This window comes from Pyxicephalus adspersus, chromosome 9 (genome assembly GCF_032062135.1).
Source record: "Pyxicephalus adspersus chromosome 9, UCB_Pads_2.0, whole genome shotgun sequence".
NCBI classification, from domain to species: domain Eukaryota; kingdom Metazoa; phylum Chordata; class Amphibia; order Anura; family Pyxicephalidae; genus Pyxicephalus; species Pyxicephalus adspersus.
Window position 1 is genome coordinate 13069000 of NC_092866.1, and position 24644 is coordinate 13093643.

Sequence of the window (24644 nt, forward strand, 5' to 3'; positions counted from 1 at the left end):
GGGGATACATTTTCATCAGTAATGCTGGGTGATCCAGCAAACCTGAAATGGATTTCCTAAAAGTCATTTGATATTTGTAAGAAAAAATGTTTTGGGTCATGGACCAGATGCATTCCAGGTTTGCTGGGTCACCCAGCTTCACTGATGAAAGTGTATCCTCTTCATCCTCAGAGAGCTTTATTAAATCAGACCCAATGTTTGAACAGTTTAGAAAAGAGTATCTAAAAAGCCCTGCAGAGAGTTCTGACCTCAACCTTATGGAAAACCTTAGGACAGAATTGGAATTTGTTGAGCCAGGTTTCCTCTTCCAAACTATTCTAATCTCTATGGCCACACATTCCCATAGACACTAGAAAATATTGTAGAAATCATTGTCAGTAGAATAGTGGCTGATATAATGTAACTGCACACCAAGCCCATGTTTTTTTTAAATAAAAAAATAATAAAATGCACACATTAAATTCTCTATTTGATAATATCCATACTCACGGTTGTAGTAGCCCTTAACGGTGCATACAAGGCTGAAGAGCTGAATCACCCAACAGAAGTTGTTTTGCATTTGCTGAACAAATACACAAGACAAAAGCTGGAAGATAAAAAAAATCCAGACAAAGATTTACATTACAAACTGCACCAGCACAGATAGTGTAGTATAAAAGTAACTTGCCACCTTCTAAGATCACATATTCCATTGTGGGAAAAATAACTTAACTAATTAAAGTTGAACTAAAGCTCCACTTTAAATGTTTGTGACCAGGCAAGGATTTATTGTAGAAAGACAGGCAGTTATTCTGCAATAAGCTTCTTACCTGCATGATTGCTCTCATGGCTACCTGACAATGTCCTGCTCGGAGATCGTTCTCCTGCAGTTGCCGGGACAGAAGAGCTATGCCATTCCCAGCCTGGCCAATTTGGATGACTAAAGATCATTAGGAGGAAGAAGCTTGGGGCCCCCGCAAATGGAACCGAGACAGGGGGAGTATAAATGTGGTTTAGTTCCTCTTTACCCCTCCCAGTGATAACCTCGAATGTGTTACTCGGGGTAGAAAAAAGATGCTGGAAGCGGTAACCCCGAGTCACACTCGGGGTAGGTAAACCTATGGGAAAAGATAGTAAATCTAGTCTTACCTGATCCGCTGGCGTCCCGCGTCAGCCTTCGCGTTTTCTCTCTTCCTCCGGCCAGCGTCTTCTGCACCTGATGGGAGTTCCCAGTGACGTTGGTGCGTGCAGATGTTCCGTTCAGGGCCAGGCGGGAAATTCTAATCTATTTGTATTGCATTCATTACAAAATAACTGTATTGAATGTAATACATTGGATTTATTTGTGTAAAAGCAGTACATTGTTTTTAATGTAAAAAATATAAAGAACAAAGAAGAGGAAGCGTTTTTTTGGCAAACAAAAAAGTATTGTATTCAATGATCATTGAATATAATACTTTTTTGTTTGCCAAAAAACCCTTCCTCTCCTTTGTTATTTACATATCTTACATAATTTTTAAGGGTTGGCACATTGTCCCTTAGGACATCCAGTATACGTAAACTTCAACCACCACTAAGATTCCTACTTTATATTCATTGTTTTTTATCAACATTTTTTTTACAGTATAATATAATAGTATGAATATATTATTTATTTAAAAAAAATTAAAAAAATACTTTTTTTCAAATGTATTATTTTGACATGATTATGTTTTCAAACTTTATTATACTCATTCTATTATATTATACTGTAAAAAAACAATTTTATGAAAAACAATGTACCGCTTTTAGACATATAAAACTGGACAGAAATGAACCGCTCAGGAGGTTAAATGGCGTGTGTGAACCTCCAGGTAATCCACGTTTTTTTGTTTTTGAGTTCTCATCTCACCTTTTTTTATTCTCCACTTTTGTCACTTAAAATAAATTACATATGGGACCGGATTCATTAAAGCACTCCAAGACTGGAGGATATAGACTATTATGGGAGAACCTGGGTGATTCAGCAAACCTGGAAAGAATCTGCTCCAGATGATTAAAAACATTTGCCAACAGCAAATGATTTTTAGGAACTCCATTGCAGGTCTGCTAGATCACCCAGGTTCTCCCATGGAAGTCTATCCTAAGTCTTGGAAAATAATAAAAAAACACATATAACATTTGCATAATGGTATGTCAATGTAAACCACAGAACTTTAATTACTGAAATGTTACCTCAATAAAATAACTCACCGACAGTAGGTTCTTGGAGAGTATAACCGTGATGTTATAGATGATTAGACAGTCCCATAAAACAAGCCTTGCCTTCAATGGTTTCTGGAGGAGGGCTGTGCCAAACAGGAGAAGGTAGAAGCAGGCCATCAAGTAACCAAGGCCAAAAACACTTATCCTAGTGGCACCTGTGACAAAAACAATTGCCAGGACAAACCAGAACAAATACCGGAAGACCACCACCTTAAGCATGTCCAAGTATGACCTGTAATGGCAAATATTATTGTCAAATGTAACCGTGATTTACACACAAATAAAACACATATTAAGCATTTGTTTTTCCTGACAAAAAAGATTTGTATTTTGGCCTATTGCATTATGGGATGGATCTTTGTTATGCCTCACTTTCCCTCTCCCTAAACTCTGCTGTACAGTGACTGTAAGACTGATACCAGGCCAAATTCATGTACTCTTTTTGATTTGAAAAATATAATAAGGATGCATTAATTATTACAATGTTGCATTTTAAAAACCGTTGTAGTTTTTGGCTTTATATATTGATTTGTAGTTTTATTACTAGAACTACAAATCCGTGGCCCAGTGAGTCTATCAACAAATGCTAGGATATAGTATCAGCTACAGAAGTATTGCATTGCTTCTTAATAGTTGGCTGACTTAGATTGCATTATGGGAAGCAGCATGATTTTGTACAGCACTGCAGCATTGTACTGAAATCAGCATTTGCCTATGAAACACAAATATGTCTGCCCCAACATGCATATAGTTTTTTGTGTGGACTGACCTTTTAAAGTGTCAACAAAGAAGGATTTTAGAACAGAAGGGATTTACCTGCAGTTGATGAAGTTAGGTACCAGGTTAGGTCTGGAACCAGGAAACTCTATCTGCTCTGTGTTCTCCCCAGCTACGGTGTACCATTCTTCTTTCTTCTCATTATCAAACACCTTCCACTGTTGTGACACACACAGCAGAAGGATGAAGTCATCTGAAGATACATGAACAAAGAAGAAATGAATGTATTTATTTGAATATTGCCAGAACTCCTGAACATGACAAAAGGAATCCGAAACCAAAAAAAGATGGGACCAAGGGACAGGTCCACGGTACAAGTTCTGTTTGTAGTCCAGCTCTTTAAGACAATGAAGGCTTTGATGGCTTGTGGAATGTTTACACAATGAAAGAGCACAAGGATTACCTCACTAATACCCCCTTTATGTCCAACCACAGGCAAGAGCAGGGTTCTTGACCAGGCTATGTTGCTTAATAGCACTGTAGTGGACAAAAACGTCATAGTTACTGTATAGCAATTGCTTAATAGAAGTGGTAATATTTAAGAAAAACTGCCTAATGAACCCAGTAACTTTCAGATATGCATTACAATAGGAATAGCAAGGGATCCCTGCCGCTCCTTCCGTTAGACTACATAATATTATTTTGCAAGTTAACCAGTTTTGGCCCAAGTAAAGGGTCAGGAGTGCATCAACTCTTGTGAGCAAAAAGAACAACTTCTAAATTGGCTGCATATTCTTAACCATAATGATAAATCTCCAAAAGGGAGAATGAGCAATAAATGCTTAGTTGTCACCTATACAATGCTGGATTATGTCAAGCACAGCTCACATTTGAGTGCAGGGTTTGAGCAAAAATGTATACTATTTAAAATCATTTACATTGATAAATGACCCCTAGTACAAGAAATCTTTTTTTGTATGAGTAAAGGAACACTTTAGTAGGGCAGGGCAAGCAAACCAACTGGAGTGGCTGAGCAGTTTGTGATTTGAATTTGTCATCACATGACCCATGCCACTTACATATGAGAACGTTGGCTTTTGGAGGCGTGAAGAAGTCTGGAAGATACATCCATTTTATTAGAGCTGAATTCACGGGAACAATCTTGTCCCACCTCCAGGGATATTCTGTAAAGTAAAAAAAGTAATATGTCAAGTTACAAGCTTTGTAATGGTCATAAAATTCAAAAGCAATGGGGATGTCCTACCTATACAGAGCACAGGTGGCATGCCCAAACACAGCAGATACTGCCACAGGAGGAAAAACACCAGGAATACACAATATTTGGGCCACAACTTGGCAATCTTTTCTCTCTGACGTCGAGTCAGAATCACAATCAGCCAACATCCGTGGAAGATCACCATGAAGTTCATTCTTTGGCCAATCACATTCACAGTTAATAGGAAGCAAATCTAAAATCAGATAAGAGTGGTATGATTCAATATTATTAAAATGCTGAAAAAATATTTTATTAACCATGTATGTGATATCCTGGTATTGCATCAAGTTGGTCTAAAGGACCTGAAAAGGTTTTAGTGTAGGCCACTTAGCCACTCTATTTGTTTCTTCACCCTGAGGCCTTCTTGGGTCAGCAGCAGATACAGAACGTTTTGTGTAGTCAGCCACTTCTGAAGGAAGAGTGGGCATATATATCCAACTCACTACACATGATCCTAAACTTCTAGGCATGGGCCATAATACCAGGTAAGTCATTTTAAATCCAGCTATGGAAGGAGCAATTCTCTTTTAAAGGAGGAAAATGACTTTTTATTGCCAACTTCTTGTTCTTCAATTCAGAATTGCTTAAGTTCAATTGGTAAGTGAATTTGATTTATTCTGAAAGCATTTTGGTTCAGAAATACTTTTTAAATGCTACCTAGCTAGTAAAGGGCTGGTGTATGGTTTGTCTTATGCTTAATATTGATAAGTATGTCTGCATGCAGCCAAAGATGGGTGATGGCATACAAGCCAACCTAATACGGATTCTACCTTCATCTTCCTGCTTTTAGTAGATGCTATCCCATACAAGGACCACATAGAGTGCAAAAGCATGTAGAAACTGGTTAGACAGTGGGAAGACTATCAAAAATGTAAAAATGATTTACAGGTAAACAACAAGCTTTTTCAAATCAAATTAAATTTGCACAGCAATACAACTGGATTTTTTTAAAAATACAGCTAGCATTTACATTCTCTGCAGGACTCACCTCAAGGCCAAACTTGTAAAAGAAGTAGTTAATGAAATACTTGATGCATTTTACAAGACCCTGATCGAGATGTTGTCTCCAAACCTCTGGAAAGACGGTCTGATTGCGAGGCACCTCCAGTTGGTAGCGTTTGCGAAAGAATGTCTGGTGCCGGTAAACTATAGCTTCAAATACGAGCAGAACAAGGACCTGCAGGTGATTCTAAAGAGATAAATCAGACAAATAAGCACGTGCAAACAAATACCTTTATTTAAAGAAAATATGTAATACTTATCTGTCCAACATCAACATTCATTGGGAAAAACAAACTGAGCATTGGGTTGTAAAAAGTAGGGGGGGGTAGTTTATGTTTATTTGACAGCATGGTCATTCAGTAGATGTTTCATGATATAGAAGAGGCTTTGGTTTACCTGAATGTAACCCAAGTTGGGATAACCTTTGCGTATTCCAAACCAGTTAGCAGGATCAATTGGTGACTGATACAATGCTGAATTCTGGATCTCTTCCTCCAGGAGGTTGGTGCCATTTGGAAGAGGCTGCAATAGCAATAATAACATTAAAACATTTTTTTTTAGTCATAGAAATTTCCAGATAGCACTAATTGTATCCCTTCACCTCCCAATCTTGGCTGGCTAGGTGCCTCTCCCCCATTTATGTGCATGCTCTACTTTTGGAAACACAGCTCTGCAGTGCAGTAAAATATTAAACGACTCACCTGAGTACAGTTTATGGAGTAGTCCTCTGGGTTGACAATAGTCAGCTGATACAACATCTTACATACAATTATAATGGAGGTCCAAATTGTACATAGACTTGATGCCATGTGTTGGAAGCGTGAAAACGGGACAGCAAATGCCCACAGAATAACAAAGAGGAAATTCATCACAGAAACCTGTAAGGTTTAAAAACATTAAGTTACACTGTGCTGTCACCCACATTTTCCTATCAGCACTATGTAATATCTGAAATAAACTATTACTAATTAATTTCTAAAGTCTTTAATGGACTTCAGTTGTGAAACGGCAATACAGAAGACCGTCTACTTTGACTATATATAAATACAAATGCAAAAAACACAACCATATCACAAGAGTTTCAAAAGAAAATTCCTCCGGTCTGCAAAGGCAAACTTTCTAAGCCAGAAGAAGACATAAAGACTTTGGCTGTTTAGTTGATGAATCAGATTCACCTTAAAAATACGGTTTCTGTTTAAATCTTTTTCATGCTGATATGTGTCTACCCAACTATTACCAGATCTAGCTAATAAAGCATGGACTAGGAAAAGTAGTTAATATTGATAGTAGTTTGTACAGATACACTCACACGTTAAACACTAAGGCTGCGTACACACGTGCAATAATTGTCATTGGAAAGAATCTTTTACAATGCTTTACAATTAAAAAGACTGCACGATGCATGAACGAGCGCTGTACATATAGCATAGTTCTGCTCTATGGAGAGAGGAGGGGGAAGAATGACGGCTCCCTGCTGCATTCTCTCCCCTTACTTTCATTACGATCATACGTGGATCTGCCAGGATGGACTCATGAACAACGAGCATTGTACACATGCCAGAGGCAATTATCAGTCGAGAATAATCTGACATGTGTACGTAACCTAAGAACCTTTGTAGGCATCTAATGGCCAAATAAATAGTAGATCAAGCATTAGAAAATATGCCTGGTCATTACATAAGTACAGGATTAGCTGAAGTTTATCATCTCAGCTATTTTGTAGGTCACTGTAAAAAACTCCACAGATATTTTACTGATGTCTCTTTCACAGAACTAGCTTTATTTTTTAGGAAATTTTGCAATCTGGAAGAAATTGTGACAAACGCAACTACAAGAGAATAAACTTACTGAACATAATTACCATCTGGGCTACTACTTATAAACTTTCACATAGATCTGTTAATTTCAACATGAAGGTGGTGCTGTTTTTGCATTGGCAGCTCAACTTGGCTTCTCTAAACAGACGTTGTTAAAGCTTACTGGAGAAGTATGTGCATCATGCACAGTTCAAATGTTAATTGTTCAGCTTACCTCCAACAGAGCCACCCACACATTGTACAAGGCCACCAGTTTCACCACATGAAGCTCCAAAATCCGCCACAGGAATCCCTGCACCCGGAGCAGGAGTTCAGAGAACTTGTTGAAGAGGACGGTGAGACGCTGAGAAACCAGATCCCACTTGCTAAGATTTCCTGGGGTAGAAAACAAAAAAGATAGTTTAGAGAGCCAAATCCTGATCACAGTGTTATTAGGCATGAGTCTTTTTTTAATCAGAGACATATCAAGAGCCAAAAGAAGCATCAAGTGAAGTATAGAGCTCTGGCTTCTCAACTTGATGATTACATGCAAACTATGCAAAACAGGATTGATATTTTTTCCTCAAATTACTATTTTTTCAGTAACAATAAAGAAAGTTAGGAGAACCTCCAAAATAAATATATATATATATAGAAATAAAATTCTTATGCATGTTCTAACTCTTTCTTATGGACTGTCTTTTTTGTCACCATGTCTGCTGACTTATTGTCCTGCTAACCACACAGGAAGTAAACGGAAAAAAAAGCAATAATGGCTCTGGGAGTCCTCTGATGATAAGATCAACAGATATTTTTTATGGTTAATAAACAAAAACCATAAACAGGTTTCAATGATATAGTGATAGGGTTTATGTACACCTTTAATCCATTTTCCTGATACTCCTCCTGACAGCATGCACACATAGGTTGGCTCCTTGCTCCCCTCAAGACCACATTACCAAAGCAATAAAAGTAACCTCCCTCTGCCCTGCAGGTGTTCTTTTTCTGTCCTTGCTACAGGACCAAGCATTTGTTTCCCCCGTCCTCCCCCGGTTCAGCCTCTCCGAGGGGAAGTCCCAAAGCAGATGGTAAATCCATCAAGTTTTGGGAACTCTGGTGCCGAGGGTATGGTGATATGGAGCTTACATAGCTCTTTGTTGAGGGTAGGTGAGCAGTAAGGCAAGTTTTTTTTTTTCCAAGGCCGTTAGCAGCATTCTATCCCTGAGTGCCCGGGACTGAATGCCAACTTGCTGGAAGGCAGAGGCTCTTAGCACTTGTTTTTTCTCTGTGGTGGCAGATATGCTCAAAGCTTAAAAACATTCATAAATAGATGCCACAATATGTAGAATGTTTTTATTTGTATAGCAGAAATCAAGGTTCTCTTGGTTAACCATCACCAGCACAAGTTCCAGAATGTTCTGCATTCAGCTTCGGAAGAGGAACTCGGGGTCAACTTGCTTAGGTCCAGGTGTCAGCCGCCAGAACCACCAAGTGAATGGAAAGTCTTTTGCGGTGACAGTTCTTCAAAGCAGTTGTGAAACTGAAACCTTCAGTAAAGTAATTATTTTCAGCATAGGACTTTCCTCTGGTCCTACAAGTTCTCAGGGAAGTTTCCTTCCATCCAGTCTAGGTCTGCTCAATAAGAAAATGGACTTGGAAGGTAAAATGCTTGACTTTCTGTGACCATGACAAGCAAGGTTTCAGAATTATGCACCCTCTTGGAACAAAGCCACTTATCTTCCTGAAATGTATATGCATCTATCATTGAATGTCTTGTTTAAGAGGTATCCTGTGTATCACTCTAACGCAAAAGTTATCATGGAAATGGAGAAGATTTTCTCCATTTACCCACCCAGAAACAATGATTTATAGTTGCGGATCTTCTAGTTAGCCTCTCTAGCAGTCCTTTATGGAGCACAGCAGTATCTTTTACAGATTTTGCATGGTTTTTAATACCATGTGGTATACTTACATCATGAGGGCTTGATTCTGTTGCAGGAAGTCAACAGACATTCAAATAGGGAAGGGGCAACCTTATAGACTTAATTTACAGAAGTATCTACTGAAGTGATCTGTAACTAACCAGCTGAAAGTCTTCCAACATTCGTTTAGCTTTATAGGTTGGAGCTTCAGCCACCGTGGGGCTTCTATTTGGCAGGTGGCTCTTTCTAAAGGGTAACTTGGTTTCCGTGGCATTGTTTGTTAGTTTCTTTGCTCCTTTATTATATTGCTTGCTACATCCCATGTGTGCATGCTGTCAGGAGGAGTATCAGGAAATTGGAAAACTGTTGTCATACCTACTTACCTGTTTTTTTCCTTTCCTGAAAACTTTTCCTGACAGCATGTTTACCTCCCTTATTCTGCCCCGAGCTTGTTACTGAACACCTGCAGGGCAGAGGGCGGTTACTTTTATTGCTTTGGTAAAGTGGTCCTGTGGAGAGCTTACCCATGTGTGCATGCTTTCAGGAGGAGTTTACAGGTAAGGAAAATACAGGTAAGTATGACAACAAATTTCCATTATTTATAATTTTGTTTCCCATTATTCTACATTGGAAAATAAACAGTATGTTTTTAAAATCAAGGGTTTGGGTTAATTGCCATGACAAATTCTTATAATTATATCAAGGTGGTAAAAAAAGATCTTTTAAAAAAAGAAGAAACATTACATCCTGTAATTACAAAGTTTTCAGACCAAACTGAAAACAGTTCAGCCATTGTCTTGTAGTTTAGACTAAAATTAGACTGAAATTAAATATGAGGAAAATAATAGGTAGAATAGAGTAGATCCAACCAATAAATTATTTCAGCCTCATTTGTTAAGGACAGTACATTTTACTTGGCAAATAAGCTGTATTCTAGATATTAGATAAAATACTCTTATGCAAAAATCCCCAGGATGAAAAGAATGTTGCAGAACACTCTGGGGAATATCACAGCAATTATAAAATATAATTACATAAAATCTGTGTAGGAGAAATTATGGAGATACTGTTGTCAGAATCTCTTTTCAAGAAGATAAAAAAAACTTATTCCATATACTAAACCAGAAACGAGCATGGACTTAATTTGGTGTAGGCTTATTCCAAGTCATTTATTAGAACCTAAAAACAAAGAAAGACAGGCAAATAGAAGATTCAGGAGAAGGTCAGCAATGACATGTCAGCTCTCACCTCCATAAACAGATTCATCTTTAGCAATCTCCTCTTCATTTTCCACTTCACTACCACCAGGATCAGACACCTCTTCTACTTTTGGTTCCTCACTAAAAAACACAAAAACAGTACTATATATATATATATATATATATATATATATATACATTCACAGCATTGCAATATACATTCATTGAGTTCTTCACCATACAACCAACACCAGATCCTTAACACAAATAATGTATTTTACCGCTAGAGATAATATAGAGATAAGGTTTACATGGTAACCTAATATTATTTGCTGATATCATCGGTACATAGGTAGGTATGTTGGCCTTTTTATTGTATTTTAAATATCCTTTAATACACATACACAAAAAAGTGAGGATTGCACACACTGTTCTATCCAGCTAAGGTAATCCATACAAGAATCCAAAAAGAAATACCCATTTCCTTTTATTTTTTAATATCCTCCTAAAGTACAAAGCATTATCCTGCTTTCCAGGTTTATGACAGCAGGCCTGTTCCTAGCTCTTATATTCAGCCCGCCAGGTATTGAGGCCAGGAGTCTATATAAACAGACTGAGAATTACAGGCAATTGTCCAGTTTCTGAGTGTAACATGAGTTCTCTGGGAAACTTCTGGAGATGGATGAAGCACCTTTTATATTTGGTGGTTAATGTGTAACACAAGGTGATTTTGTAATTTGCAAGAAAATCAACAGATAGGCCAATTATGTCCTATGAAACAAAATAAATGCTCAAAATACAGTTAACATACTACCGTCACTGTGTGGATATCATTGCAAATCTGAGTTATTTGATAACCTCTTTGAGCACACAGGAGAAACTTATCTGACCACATATGATCAAGTGTATTTAGTACACCTGAAAAACACAAACTGGCCTTTTCTATTGCAGCACTTTATTTTCCAAGGTTAAACATGCAACAGAATGGCACTGTATGTACGGCACACGTTTGTTCATCTTTCAGTCATTTGTCATTGGAAATGATCGTGAAAGATTGCTTCCAAACTCATTAATTGAGCGTGTGTACAAAGCCTAATACTCTGTGAATTGTTAACAGATAATTTACGCAATTTAATTTTATGGTCATGGCTTTCAGCAGATGACATTATGAACATGCATAGAATGTAATAGTTCTAATCTGTCCCACTGTCCCCGCTTTACAACCACATAATTTCATTTTAGTCTGTATTAACCCAACTGGTTTATATCCCTTTTAGGATTAGAATTTTGTTGCAAAAGTTCAGCTATTACATGATGGTACACTAAAAAATCTGTTTTGGAAAACTAATTATTTAGGTGTAGAGATTTTTATCTGTCATTAAGAAAGTGCTCAATAACAAAAACCTTCCTCGCTTCCTACAATGAATAGAATATCAGTGGGAATTTACCCCATTAATGTTCACTAAATTAAGAACCCCACATTGGTGGTGAGTGTTGTGTGACCCTCAAGATTTTATGTCATTGAGCAATAGTCTCCTACATTGGTGGCTACTGTATTCTGGAGAACCATCCCACCACTAACTATAGAACTGCAAACCATTGAAAAACCCAAGAGTTTAACTGAAGCCTGATTGAGAATATCTGTCCTAAATACAATTATATAAAGATTACTGTATTGTTCTAGGCAATATAAAATAAAAATCTTTGGTATTTTTTAATCACAGAAAAATATACAATAACATCATGCTTGTATTTAAAATGTAAGTATGCTGCTTCTCTATATTATGCGAATTTACTGTTTACACTACAAAATAAACACAGGAACCCCAACCGTACATAGACTTACCTGCCAGTATGCTGAGTACTGTACTGTACAGTACTGCTCAAAGATGATGCCCTTGCCAGATCGGTAATGCGCATGAAAGGCTTGTGGAAGTAGTGTAGCTGAAGAATACAGGCCAGGAGAAAGAAGCCAGGGATGAAGATACTGGTGAACAGCTCTGACACACTGAACTTCTCTAGTCCTAATGCACCCAACCTAAAGAAAGGAAAATAAAGCATAAAAATAGGTTGGAAAAACTTATAAATTGAACAGCTAAGGACACTAAAGCATCTAACAATTTGACAGGACCCTTATGAATTCTTTTCTTTTCTGAACACATACATGTGATAAAAAGGGCTGGGCTGATGTTTTGAGATTAAAACGTCAAAACGTATCACAACAAAGATAGGAGATTCACCAACCACCAGAGCAGAAGGAAAGAGTTGAACCTGACCATATTATTAATAATATTAAACAGGGTTTATATAGCACCAACATATTACACAGCGCTGTACATTAAATAGGGGTTGCAAATGACAGACTCATACAGACAGTGTTACAGGAGGAGAGGACCCTGCCCCTGGCCCACCTGTTAGACAGGCTGCGGACCGGCTTTGGGGACCCCTGACATAACCCAAATTAAAAAAATTCAAATAAACCAAAAAGAACAGCAAAACAGACTTGTCCAAGGGGGGGGGGGGAAAACATGTGGTACTCGGTCAATTAATGGCAAGGACACTTACTGCTCATCTGTTAGGGAAGTCAGATTTTTCCAGTAGATGGGAAACTCTTCAAACTGGAAGGTGTAGATGGCAATGAGGACCAGCATTGTGTAAGCCACCACCAGCCACCAGAAAAAATTTAGGAGCTTTCGCCAGAGTGCATAATACACCTAAAAAGAAGAGGACAAAACATATGGTCAAACAAAGGTGAAAAAAACATTTCCATCACTATTTCTTTTTAAAGCAAACTTATGTGTTTATTCTTGGGCACTGCTTCCACATTTTAGCTAAGAAAAGAAGAATAAGGCTAGAACCCCGGTCATATTTTATTCAGGTTTTTTGACTGTTGCAGATTTTTGCTCACTTCCTGTCTGGTGATAGTGTTGTCAGCAGGACAGAAAGTAAGATTTGGCCAGATTTTACTGGCTAGTTGGCAGCCGATTTGCCCCGAACACACACACACACACGCACACACACACACGCACACACACACACACTAGTAGCTGTTGTGTGCTGACACCGTTTTCTATTGGTGCACATAAATAAAGGTGATCCCCTTTTAACTACACAAAGGCCATTTCAACTATAACAAAATGAGGACCGGCTCTAAATTAAGTTCTCTCTTACTTTTGCAGAATAATAGAGAGTTGATTGTAATAGAGATCCCATGCAATATATCTTGACTCACCTGAAAGATGATCAGGCAAAGGAGGAAGAGGAACATATATACGATTTTATATACCACCAGCCGTCCTGCAAAGCTAACCACTATAAACATTCCACCGCATACATATATCCAGTATTTGGCATAGAATCCCATCACCTGCTCCCCCAGGCACTTCAGCAGATGCTTCTCTGCAGGCTGACCTGCAATGACACACCAAGATATCCATCATATCAATACACCTGTCTTTAAATAGCGTAGGGTATAGATGTGATCTTTCAACTCACCAGTTTCCTGAACCATCACCTCCTCCAAAGAAGAGCCCACCTTCTTACGTTTCTGAAGCTGCTCAGTGACAAACTGACGAAGAAGTAGCCAAAATGTCAGAGTGTAAAGAAGCTAAAAGAGAAAAAGGGGAGACCCGAAAACTGTGTTTACTTTATTTTGCGATTCACCAATGTCTACTACGACAAATATGGACAGATATCTTAGCTGGAGCTAAGGCCATTAAAACATATTATATACTTAAATTTAAAAAAGGACAAATGTACACATTAGATTAGCAGTCTATATTATGGAGGGATGGCATGGACTGCAATGAAGGATTCTTCATTTTAGCCCAATAGCCAAGGCATAACTTGCAAAACTTCAATTGTATGAGAAAGACAAGGAGCCCACCAGCACAACATCAGTTCACTGCCTTCAAGGATAGAACATTTTTTATCAGATTTTGTTTTTATTTATCAGATTTTTATAAAATTGCAGGATAGAAATTCAGGTACTGGTAGGCTCACCAAGTGAAAAATCATTACAGCAAGATGTGTGTTGGGATTACAGAACACAGTCCTACATTCATCTCCATATCATACTCTGTAGTACACAGAGGTGACTTGGGCAGAGCCAATACCACTATTTAAGACAATGCACAAGGATAAATAAGTTCACTGGATTCTTGTTTGAACCAACATCTATTCTTTAGAATCTATATTTAAATCTGATATTACACATATCAAGGGAACAGACACAGTCATATGAAAAAGTATGTACACCCTATTAAATTGGTCTCAATTGACAATATTTGAAGTAGTTGTAACGACAATCCTCCCTAAATGGCCCAATGTTACTTTATTAACAAAATGTTGTTAAAGTATTAAAAATAGGGGGGGGGCGAAGTATTGGCCATAAAGTATAAGTGTAAAGCCCTGATCAAAGGTTAGTGCTTCATCAGATGTTAATCCCTCAATCGAATGTTTCACTATTAGTGGTGCCTACGATTAAAACCTGGAAGCTGGTAGTGTTATTCCAGAATTGCAATTGCCCCCCATGGTTAAATCTCAAGGCAAAAACAGAGCAAGAACAAGTCCAGGGACAAAGGTCATACACAATATTTGTAAGCCAGAATGTGCCTCCAATATCTACAGTATATATACCTAATATTCAACTTTCTCATTCACATGTAGCACACTATAATATAAAAAAAACATAGTTGCCTTGATGACTGCAAGCTGCTCAGACCCTGGAGCACTAGAGATTATATGGCAGTAAATGTAAGGATGCACGTTCCTATATTCCTCATAATAAATCTGCATTTTGCTATACTGTACTTAGAATATGAAAATAAACTAATAGCACATAAAAGTGATGTGATGTATGCAAATATAGCCTTAACCCACTGCCTCTATTATTAAAAAAAAGGTTTGTTCGCTCATACATGCTAGAAAATTATTTACATGGTGTGTGCAAACTTTTTCATATTGGAGGAATTCATTTTTAGGGACCGTTTACACTTTAAGGTGAAAGACTGCTGCATAAACACATGTGGACGGGTGACCATGGACCTTATGGGGTTTGTGGTTAGACGTGCTTAAACTGCATTTTTGTATCGTGGTCTAGTGATAACTGAACCTTGTCAAGCACAACACAGAAAAAGGTGGGTGTATTTGAACTTTGAAACAGACAGGTACAATTATTTTATTGCAGGAGGGGCATTTTCTGTCCCTTCTGCAATAAATATTTTACATTATGGTTTTGCTTTAGGAATATTAAAAACCCTAATTCATTAGACTATGGCAATACAGTGAATAATGCTACTTTTTTGCAGATGGACCAATTAGTTGCAAAAAGATTTGAGGCTGTGGCTCCACTATGAATGTAAGAAACGCTGAGGTACCATTGCTCCGAGATTAAGGCAGGGGTAAGGAGCTCGTTCCAGCCCAAGTTGGGACAACCTCATGAAGCCAAGTCGTGTGGGCAGCTCATTCTCCAGGTTCATGCTCCAGACATACTGTAAACTGCAGAGTGTTATGGCGTACAGAAGTATGAAAGGGGAGCACAGCATGGCGAACTGGCGTTGGTTTCGAACCATCCAGATCAGGCAGGCCCAGAGAAGAAGAACAAAGGTCAGCCAGCTGTGATAAGTGATACTCCAAACCTGTAAAATTAAAACAATAACAATCATTTATCTAAACATTCAAATCAATACTAAATAACTAAAAAAAACACAAATCTATAATCCTCAAATCTATAAAGTAGACTATACAATCTTCACAGCACAAAGGCTTTGCTGAGGCAGCTCACATCAAGGGTACCCTAGCCTCATCTTCAATGTATTGTGTTCAATAGCAACAAATACAGACAATACAAACAGAAAAAAAACAAACAAAAATGAAATGGAGAGAGAAAACAAAATGAGAGAGAGCGCAAAGAACAGAGAGAGAGAGTGCGAGGAACAGAGAAAGAAAAGGAAGAGAGCGAAAGAGAGCGCATAGAACAGAAAGGAGAGAAGGAGGGAGCGAGAGAGAGCGCAAAGTACAGAGAGAGAGAAGGAGAGACAGCAAGGAACAGAGAAAGAGAAGGAGAGAGAGCAAGGAACAGAGAAAGAGAATGAGAGAGAGCAAGAAGGAGAGAACGTGAGGAAGAAAGAAAGAGCGCAAGGAACAGAGACAGAGAAAAGGAAAGAGCACGGGGAACAGAGACAGAGAGAAGGAGAGAGAGTGCAAGGAACAGAGAGAGAAGGAGAGAGCGAGAAAGATCGCAAGGCCCAGAGAGAGAGAAGGGAGAAAAGGAGAGAGCGTGCAAGGAACATAGAGAGGGAGCGCAAGAAATAGAGAATGAAGGAGTGAGCGAGAGCGTGAGGAAGAGAGAAAGAAGGGGAGAGAGAGCGCACGGAACAGAGAAAAAAATAAGAAAGAGAGAGAAAGGAACAGAGAGAGAAGAAGAAAGATTGAGAGAGAGTAAGGAACAGCGAGAACGAGGAAAGAGTTATAGTAGATGATGCAAGCACAGGAATCTTTTTAAAGTTGAAAAAAGTAATAAACTTATGTAGCGGTCAATGTTCCAGTGGGGCGCAAACCTTTTTTGAAGTCTACGGCTTTGAGTTTTGTGTTGGAAGTGATGGCATAATATTACCATATTAAACTTTGCAATACAAAAAGATGATAAAAAGCATCTCCAAACACACGGGGGAGCCATTGTCTTAGAGGACTATGCCAAATACATCTCTTATCCATGGTGGAGGTTATGACAGAGCTATGCTTGTGTGAAGTCCAGTCTATCCACACACACACCTCCTCCTACACCACGTACATTCCACAGGGCTGTCAAGCGTGCAGTGATGTCATAGCCATTCCACCCTTCTGATTGGTCAGCTGTACGGAGCAGATGTTCTTCTTAATATTTTAGAAATTGGCACTCTGGAAACTATTGGGTTCTGTATGGCATGTTGTAAGCATGAGCGCTGCCTCTTCCCCTCGCCTCTGGTTCTCTGGGGACACTGCCAGAATGTAAACAAACAAGCTGGCCTATAGATCTACCAGCTGCTGTTCAGTGAATGAGTGAGGGGGAAACACAATTCTATGATGCTTCTACAAATTGCCCCTCAGGTGCTTAATGTTCAAGAAACAATATATTTATAGAGCTGTTATGGCAATTTACATTTTATATTCCATCAGAGCCTTTAGAAAACTCAGCTAAGTGGCCAATTAAATTTAAATGTAAACAGGATGAAGGAGAAGCCTCAAAGCACTTTATTATGTTAACTTTAGGAGTTTTACAAGCTTGCATCCCCTAATGATTTTACTGATCAGATATAATTAAATTACTGGAAATGTAAAAGGTTATTCCATTCAGAAACAACATTTCAGTCATGGATAAAGCTTGGTGGGCTAGAGCTGACCCTTCAACTTGAATCAACTTCGATTCGATTGGATTGTTTGAACAATTAAAAACCATCTGACTGTACTACCATGCACCATAATCTATGCACAGGCAGTATTTTAGTATTGATACTTTGTAATCAAAGTATAAACTGCACTTATTCACCAAGATAGGTACATGTACTTCATACTCCAAAAATCAATTGAATAGAAATAAAATTAACGTTTAAACAAAAAACTATCAGTTACTTTTACAATGAAAGGAAATTTCTAATTTGACCGATTAGTTTTTTTTTGCTTGTGCATTCGATATATTTTACTTTTGATCAACTGCATTCAGAAATAAGAATTACTTTATGGTAATTTCTTTGGGATGATAAACAGACTTGACTTTATATATGCCATATGACAATATGTCCTAGTGAATCCAGTAGCGAGATTTCCTTCTTAGCATTTGTGTTGCTGTTCCTGCTCACCTTTATGTGAAATGCTGAATGCAAAGAGCAAACCTTGTGCAAGTTAATGTTACGTTTATCCGCTGCCTTAAGACATAATGAGCCTGATTTATTGGAGCTCTCCAAAGCCGGAGAGTATACACTTTCATCAGTGAATCTAGGTGATCCAGGAAACCTAGATCTAGTCCAGGATTGAAAACGTTTGCTAACAAATGACTTAAGAAATCCATTCCAGGTTTGCTGGATAAACCAGCATCACTGATGAAAATCTTTTCCATTGGAGAGCTTTATGAAATCAGGTCCAGTGGCCCTATTTAATAAACCTGAATATAAAGGATTTCTTCCCAGAATAAATTAGCTAATTCAAAGTTGCCTACCCATAGTTCTCCCCAGAGGTTTTTAGCCGGTTGCTCCGCCCGGCTGATTTGAATACCCCGCCCAGCTCTCGGCAGCTCTCATCCTCGCATGCACAGATCTCAGGCTGCTCTGTGCCATCTGTGCTCTGTGTTATCCGTTCAGAGGATTGCTGCTGCCGATGAGAGGTGAGCACACACAGTTCAGCCTTCATGTGAAGGAGACACAGGCAGCCCCACCCCCATCTCATAGCATGAGCTCTGCCTGTGAGATGTATCCACCTCTAGCTCTGCGTGTGAATTCCGCATCCTCACAGCTTTGTGTACAAACCTCCATATCTCCTAAACTGTATGTCACAATGACCTGTAATTTTCAGGGTGTACAGGGGACCCTCATAGATACTAGTTATTACAATTTCAGCCCCCCAGCTTCAAAGAATTTTAAGATATGGGGGTTACAAATGTAAAAAGTTATGAAAATTGAACTTTGGGGTTGCTGTTTCAGAGGAAAGTGCAACTAGAAATCCTAAATTTAAAGTGCAAATTGGGGACCCCGGAGCCACTAACATAGCAAGGAGCATTCTAAATATATACCTACCTGTCATAAATATATACCTATGAAACTACTGTCTGCTTCTCTTCTTTGTACACCAATTTCTCTGAGGATGGGGGGTACAAAACTGAAAATAAAGGTGCAAGTGGTGGGCACATTCTCCTCTTACCATCTCATTACTACAGCATCATTAGAACATAAAACACTCTGCCCATTAAAATGGGATCCTCTGCCCCGTTACACATTCCTGTCCACTTATCTAACATTCTGAACCTCAATTGGGGAATGGGGAGGTGTAAGAAACCAAAAATATAGGTACAAGTGGGGAACATCTGTGACTAACATCCCCTAAAACTTCATCACTATGGTATCATTAGAAAATGAATTCTGCCCACTAAATGTTATTGAGGTTGTGGTACAGGAAGGTTACAGTCATGTGTAACAAGGAAGTGCATTGTGATGGGCAGTTTAATGTTGTAATGATGCCATGGTGATGAAAGGTGATCGCCACACGTGTCTCCCACTTCCAACTATATTTTTGTTTCCCTGCACCTCTTAATTCTGGAGAAATTGGGGATTGGGGTAAGATGCAGACAGATATGTGTAACAGAGCAGGCAGCAAACTTTGCTAGGAGGAGATTTATGTTCTCATAATGCCATACTAATTACATTTTAAAAAGGTTTAGCCACAAGTGTCCCCCACTTGCACCTACAGTTTCAGTTTCCTATGCCTCCACGTGTACCTTAAAAATCTTTTTTACCACCCGGCTACAGCTTCCTACCACCCGGCTGAAAAAAATTTCTGGGGAGAACACTGCCTACCCATCTTTTTTTGTCTCCTAAAACCGTCACTACTTACCCACCATTCCATCTCCACTCCTATTGTGTGATACTTCCCTCACCTATTAGATTGTAAGCTCTTCAGAGCAGGGTCCTGTCCACCTCCTGTGTCACTGTTTGTATCTGTCAGTCATCTGCAACCCCTAATTAATGTACAGCGCTGCATATTATGTTGGCACTATATAAATATTGTTTTTTATTATTATTATTAATATTATTATTAATAGTAATAATAAAAAAAAATGTCAAATAGTTAAAATGTGTTATAGGTGTACAAAATTATACAGTTTATCTTCTTTAAAAGAACAGTCACAGCCTGAGCAGAATAGGCTTTGTCCTTCTAGCAGTCCTTCTGCTAAAGAATACAACCCTTGCAATCTGTGAGGATGTAATGATCTCTATAAAGAGGTCTGACAACCTCACTGCTGATTCACCTGAGTTCGCCAATAAACAGGTAGCATGAGTGCATCAAAGAACAACAGGGTGCGTGTCAAACTACTGCGGAAAGCCCTCTGTTTACCCAGAAAGAATGTGTAGTTAGCTAGCAGGGGACAAGTTTTTCAACTCAAACTATTGCTGCTGTGGATACAAAATACAAAAAGTGAAATAACTATAACATTATGTTTTAATGCACCTGAAAAAAATTTCCAACTAAAACTGAAGGATGTAGATGACTGCTAGAGACAATCATCTGTATATTATCAGTAACATTATTAAACGGGATTTATATAGCACCAACATATTACGCAGCACTATACATTAAATATGGGTTGCAAATGACAGACGAATACAGACAGTGACACAGGAGGAGGAGAGGACCCTGCCCCGAAGAGCTTACAATCTAGGAGTATATGAACCTATATGCAGGTAAACAAATAATTAGGAATTTATTACAGACCAAATTTATATTACCTGAAGAAATAGTCAGCGTAATATCCCTTTAAACATTACGCTTGGGTGGACTGATGCTTTAAATCCATTCTAGAATAATAAGTAGATATTGGGACATGCATCTGTGAAATGTTGGTGGTGAGTTAAACACTCATAATGTTAACACCTGTCACATGGAAGCAAAGAGCAGACACCGGCTACAGTGAAGCAATACATAATGTTATAATACACAAGTCATGGTGAAGTGTGTATAAGGACTTGAGATAAGTAAACATTTATATTAAAGGACTTTGTGAGCTCAGTGCTCCAGTATTCACTAGGAATATTCAGATAAATTATCTCCTATAATACTGTAACAGATTGCAGGGCAATATAAAAACTATTGCATATACATGAACATTTCACTATGTGCGGTCTCTAAAAATGCTGCCACAGATACATACCTGTAGAAAAAGGAAAGTTAAGGGTTTCCAAGTTTATTGTTCTTCCCACAAACTTTTTTCCAGCCAGGGAAAGTCGTTACCAGGTTGTCAAAAAATTAAGAGGTAAAAAAATTGGTAAAGCACAACAAATTTAATGTTTTAGTGTTCCCAAGTTGTTTATGTCATAGGTGTCCAGTAATACCTATAATTATAGTAATTTTCCACTGCCCCCCAATACTCAAATTTGTTATGTCCACCCCCTTAGGCTACATACACACAAAATTGGCTTCAGGGCTAGTCAGACAAGAATCTGGAGTGTGTACAGCGCTCGTCAGACATCGTCATGAATCTATCATGGCAGATTCATAAACGATGAACGATCGTAATACAAGCTGTATGTACATCGCTCATTCATGCATATTTCAGTCCTTTTCAACAACAATTAAGGAATGTGTGTAGGCAGCCTTAGTATGCACCATTTTTTTTTCCAGCAAGCTTGCAGTGAAAGATGGCAGCTTGTCAGTTCTGCTACCAGAAGATGGGGAGTGGAAAAGATACAAAGTATTATTATTCCCTCATTTTCCAGCAGAGCTAACCATACTCACTTACAGCTTCCTCCACACAAAACACACTTAAGCTGCGTACACACGTACTAAAATTATCGTTGGAAATGGAGGCCGAACGACCGATTGACCAAAAATCGTTCTAAAAAAGTGACCAACAACGCCGACGAACGAGGATTGTCGTTGATCTGTTTGGCCGACGATCGTTCACTATCTATTGTGTGTACAGTCCAGTGTTCAGTGATCATTCATGTTTCTGCAATACACTTTCTCCTTTACATGTCACTCCCTGCATCGTTCAAATGATTGTATCTAGCGTGTGTACATTATTGGTGGATTATATTTGAACGATTGTATAGTTACAGCATGTACAGAATTGTGCACAATACGATTGTTCAAGTATAATCGTGCATAATCGTTGATCGGTTGTTCTCGTTTGTTTTCTAACGATAATTGTTGGAAGTGTGTACCTAGCTTAAGGGGTTGTCTGAAGACAGCTGGGTGGCTAAAAAGTGCTAAGGTTGGTCACCCAGCTAAAAAGGACTGGAGGAAACACTGAGGTTTGCAACCACAACTACCAGGACATCTTACATTCGTCAGCCTGGAAGCTGCACATGAAATGCACTTTCCAACAGCACAGTGATCCAAAAGGCAAAGTCAAGTTGACCCTTCGGTAGCTACAGAAGAAAAAAGTAAAGGTGCTGAAGCTGCAAAAGCCGTCTATGGACTTCAATATCATTGAACCACTTTGGGGAGATCTTAAATGTGCAATTCATGCAAGATTCACCCAAGACTTTATAGGACCTGGAGGCCTTTTGGCAAAAAGGGTCAGTTTTACCACCTAAAAAACATCAAGGGCTTTATCCGGAACTATCAAAAAAGACTGTATTCCCCTTGTTAAAATAAATAATGGGGTGCACAATATATTATAAACTAAGGGTATGCAAACTTTAACAAGAACCATCATTATTTTCCTTAGACCATGTTTTGTTTAATTGTTGTGCTATTCTGTTATGCTTTATCCTTTAATTTGGATTGGGATGGAAACTTACGAGCACAACTGTACATCTGTAACTACATTTACAGATTCAAGCTTTAAGTATAGTTAAAATTCTAACTTCCCTGAAAGCTTGCATCTGTAAATATAGATAAATTAAGTCAATAAAAAGTATTGCCTGCAAGGCGAGTACAGCTTCACCTTGTCAATGACCACTGGTAGAGTTTGACCACCCCTTGGCACAAATTCTACAAGTGACCAGAGCTCTGATGAAAATAAAGGGACAGTATGATTCCAAAATACATCATCAGATTACTTTCTGATAAAGTTGGTGGATAATGCGGTTTTGGGCATTGCTCCAGAACCTCTTCAGGCTGAGATCTGGTGACCTGGAAGTTGGTTTACATTTTCTCATGCTCATAAAATCAATCTACTCATGCCCTGTGGATGAAAAGAATGTAGTCTTAACATAATCCACCATCTCTATATCTTTAGATAGAACACTATATTAATAGTCTTCCTAATAAATTTTCATGGCAGTGAAAAAAAATGTCTGGGACAAATAACCCCAAAAACATCGGCGTTATAATATACTTTCCTAGCAACCCAGAGTTTCCAACAGACAGGTATCAACAAAGGCCAGCTCTGCATCAAAGCTGCCAAACACATCAGTGTAAGTAAATGGCAATTCCTTCCCAAATATTACAGAATAATTTCCATGACAAAACCCATGTGAAGCACTCTTCTATACTTCTAGCGCCATTTGGCATAATTTCCTGACAAATACCTAGAAGTGAAATGCTTCAGAGAAACTGTCGTCATGTTGCCCTTCCCTGCAGATTTATAAGGAAAATCTAATTAGATTATTTCCTTTCTTAATTTTGTTGGCATAATAAAAAAAAAAAATAATGAGTAAGCTTACAAGGGTTCTCTATAGTCTATAGGTATGATAATGTCAACTACATTCAGATCTTCAGAGCTCACATATATATATATATATATATATACACATACACATACACACACACACACAAATAGCATATAGGACTGGCCTTCTAAACCAGCCAATCTCCCCCAGGGTTCCATATAACTTTACAGTTTGTCCAGAGTTTGCTGGAGGTTCCTTGAGCGGTGACTGATAAACCTTTCCTTTAATGGTGCTTGCATTGTTCCTGGACCAACACCACTAATCAGACTCACTGGCATAATATCAATTATCTTTTTAGGTTGTCAATCTGAAAATAATAATTTTTTGCACCAACTCAAATAATTTGTATAAAAGAGTTTTCCAAAGATATGATATTTACTGCAAAGGTGACTCTTGGGTAAAAATGTTAGGACAGGCTGACAGGTTGTAAGGCTAGTTCTGGACATGTCTGCAGAAGTCTTAATGGGACCATATCGTTTTCTCATTTATTTCTAGATATAGTATATATACACACACACACAACATCAGCTTGTATACTATATCTACAAGTAAATGAGATACCATATCAATATCACATGATGTAAATAATGTCATCAATGTAGTTCTGTGTATTGTTTGCAATTACATATGTTAATAGGGGGAACCATATTTGCTTATTACATATGCTCTGTCCTCATGCCTCATTCTCTTACTCATTAAAAACAATGCACCTCATCTGTGACTGTTTAGCTATTAGGAATGCTGTTAGGAGTGCAGTTAGGAGTGCTTGCAAATTGTTTGATCCTTCTAGAGACCTGCAGTATGACAGTAACAGTGGTAGTTATATGAACAGTACAACAATAGTATGAACTAAATCCAGGGGTCGCTAAAAATGCTTTATATTCCCTCTTAAATGCAGATTCTTTTAATCTGAATTTCTCAATTGTCTTTTTCTAAGCAATGAAGAAGTGGTCAGGTAAATGCAACATTGTTTTGAGTAAGTATATAATTTCATTACCATCAAAAACCACAACAGCTGCCGTGTTCAAGTGACAAGACAAACGATCCTGTAGACCATAGAAACTAAAGCTACGTACACACTTCCAATTATTATCGTTGGAAAACGAACGACGAACGATCCTGCACGATATCTACGAACGATCGTA

General features: G+C 38.3%; 1 protein-coding gene across 1 annotated transcript in view; it reads right to left on the reverse strand.

The window, feature by feature from the left end:
* The window catches only part of PIEZO1 (piezo type mechanosensitive ion channel component 1 (Er blood group)), a gene marked incomplete in the record, with an annotated part of 131609 nt that overhangs the window by 25488 nt on the left and 81477 nt on the right, over positions 1-24644 (reverse strand). The window contains 15 exon segments of the mRNA XM_072422653.1: positions 490-586; positions 2212-2455; positions 3040-3193; positions 4020-4124; positions 4205-4409; positions 5205-5405; positions 5615-5740; positions 5920-6096; positions 7250-7410; positions 10185-10276; positions 11982-12173; positions 12701-12849; positions 13368-13546; positions 13631-13742; positions 15514-15774. Of these exon segments, the coding sequence (XP_072278754.1) occupies positions 490-586; positions 2212-2455; positions 3040-3193; positions 4020-4124; positions 4205-4409; positions 5205-5405; positions 5615-5740; positions 5920-6096; positions 7250-7410; positions 10185-10276; positions 11982-12173; positions 12701-12849; positions 13368-13546; positions 13631-13742; positions 15514-15774 (2455 nt within the window).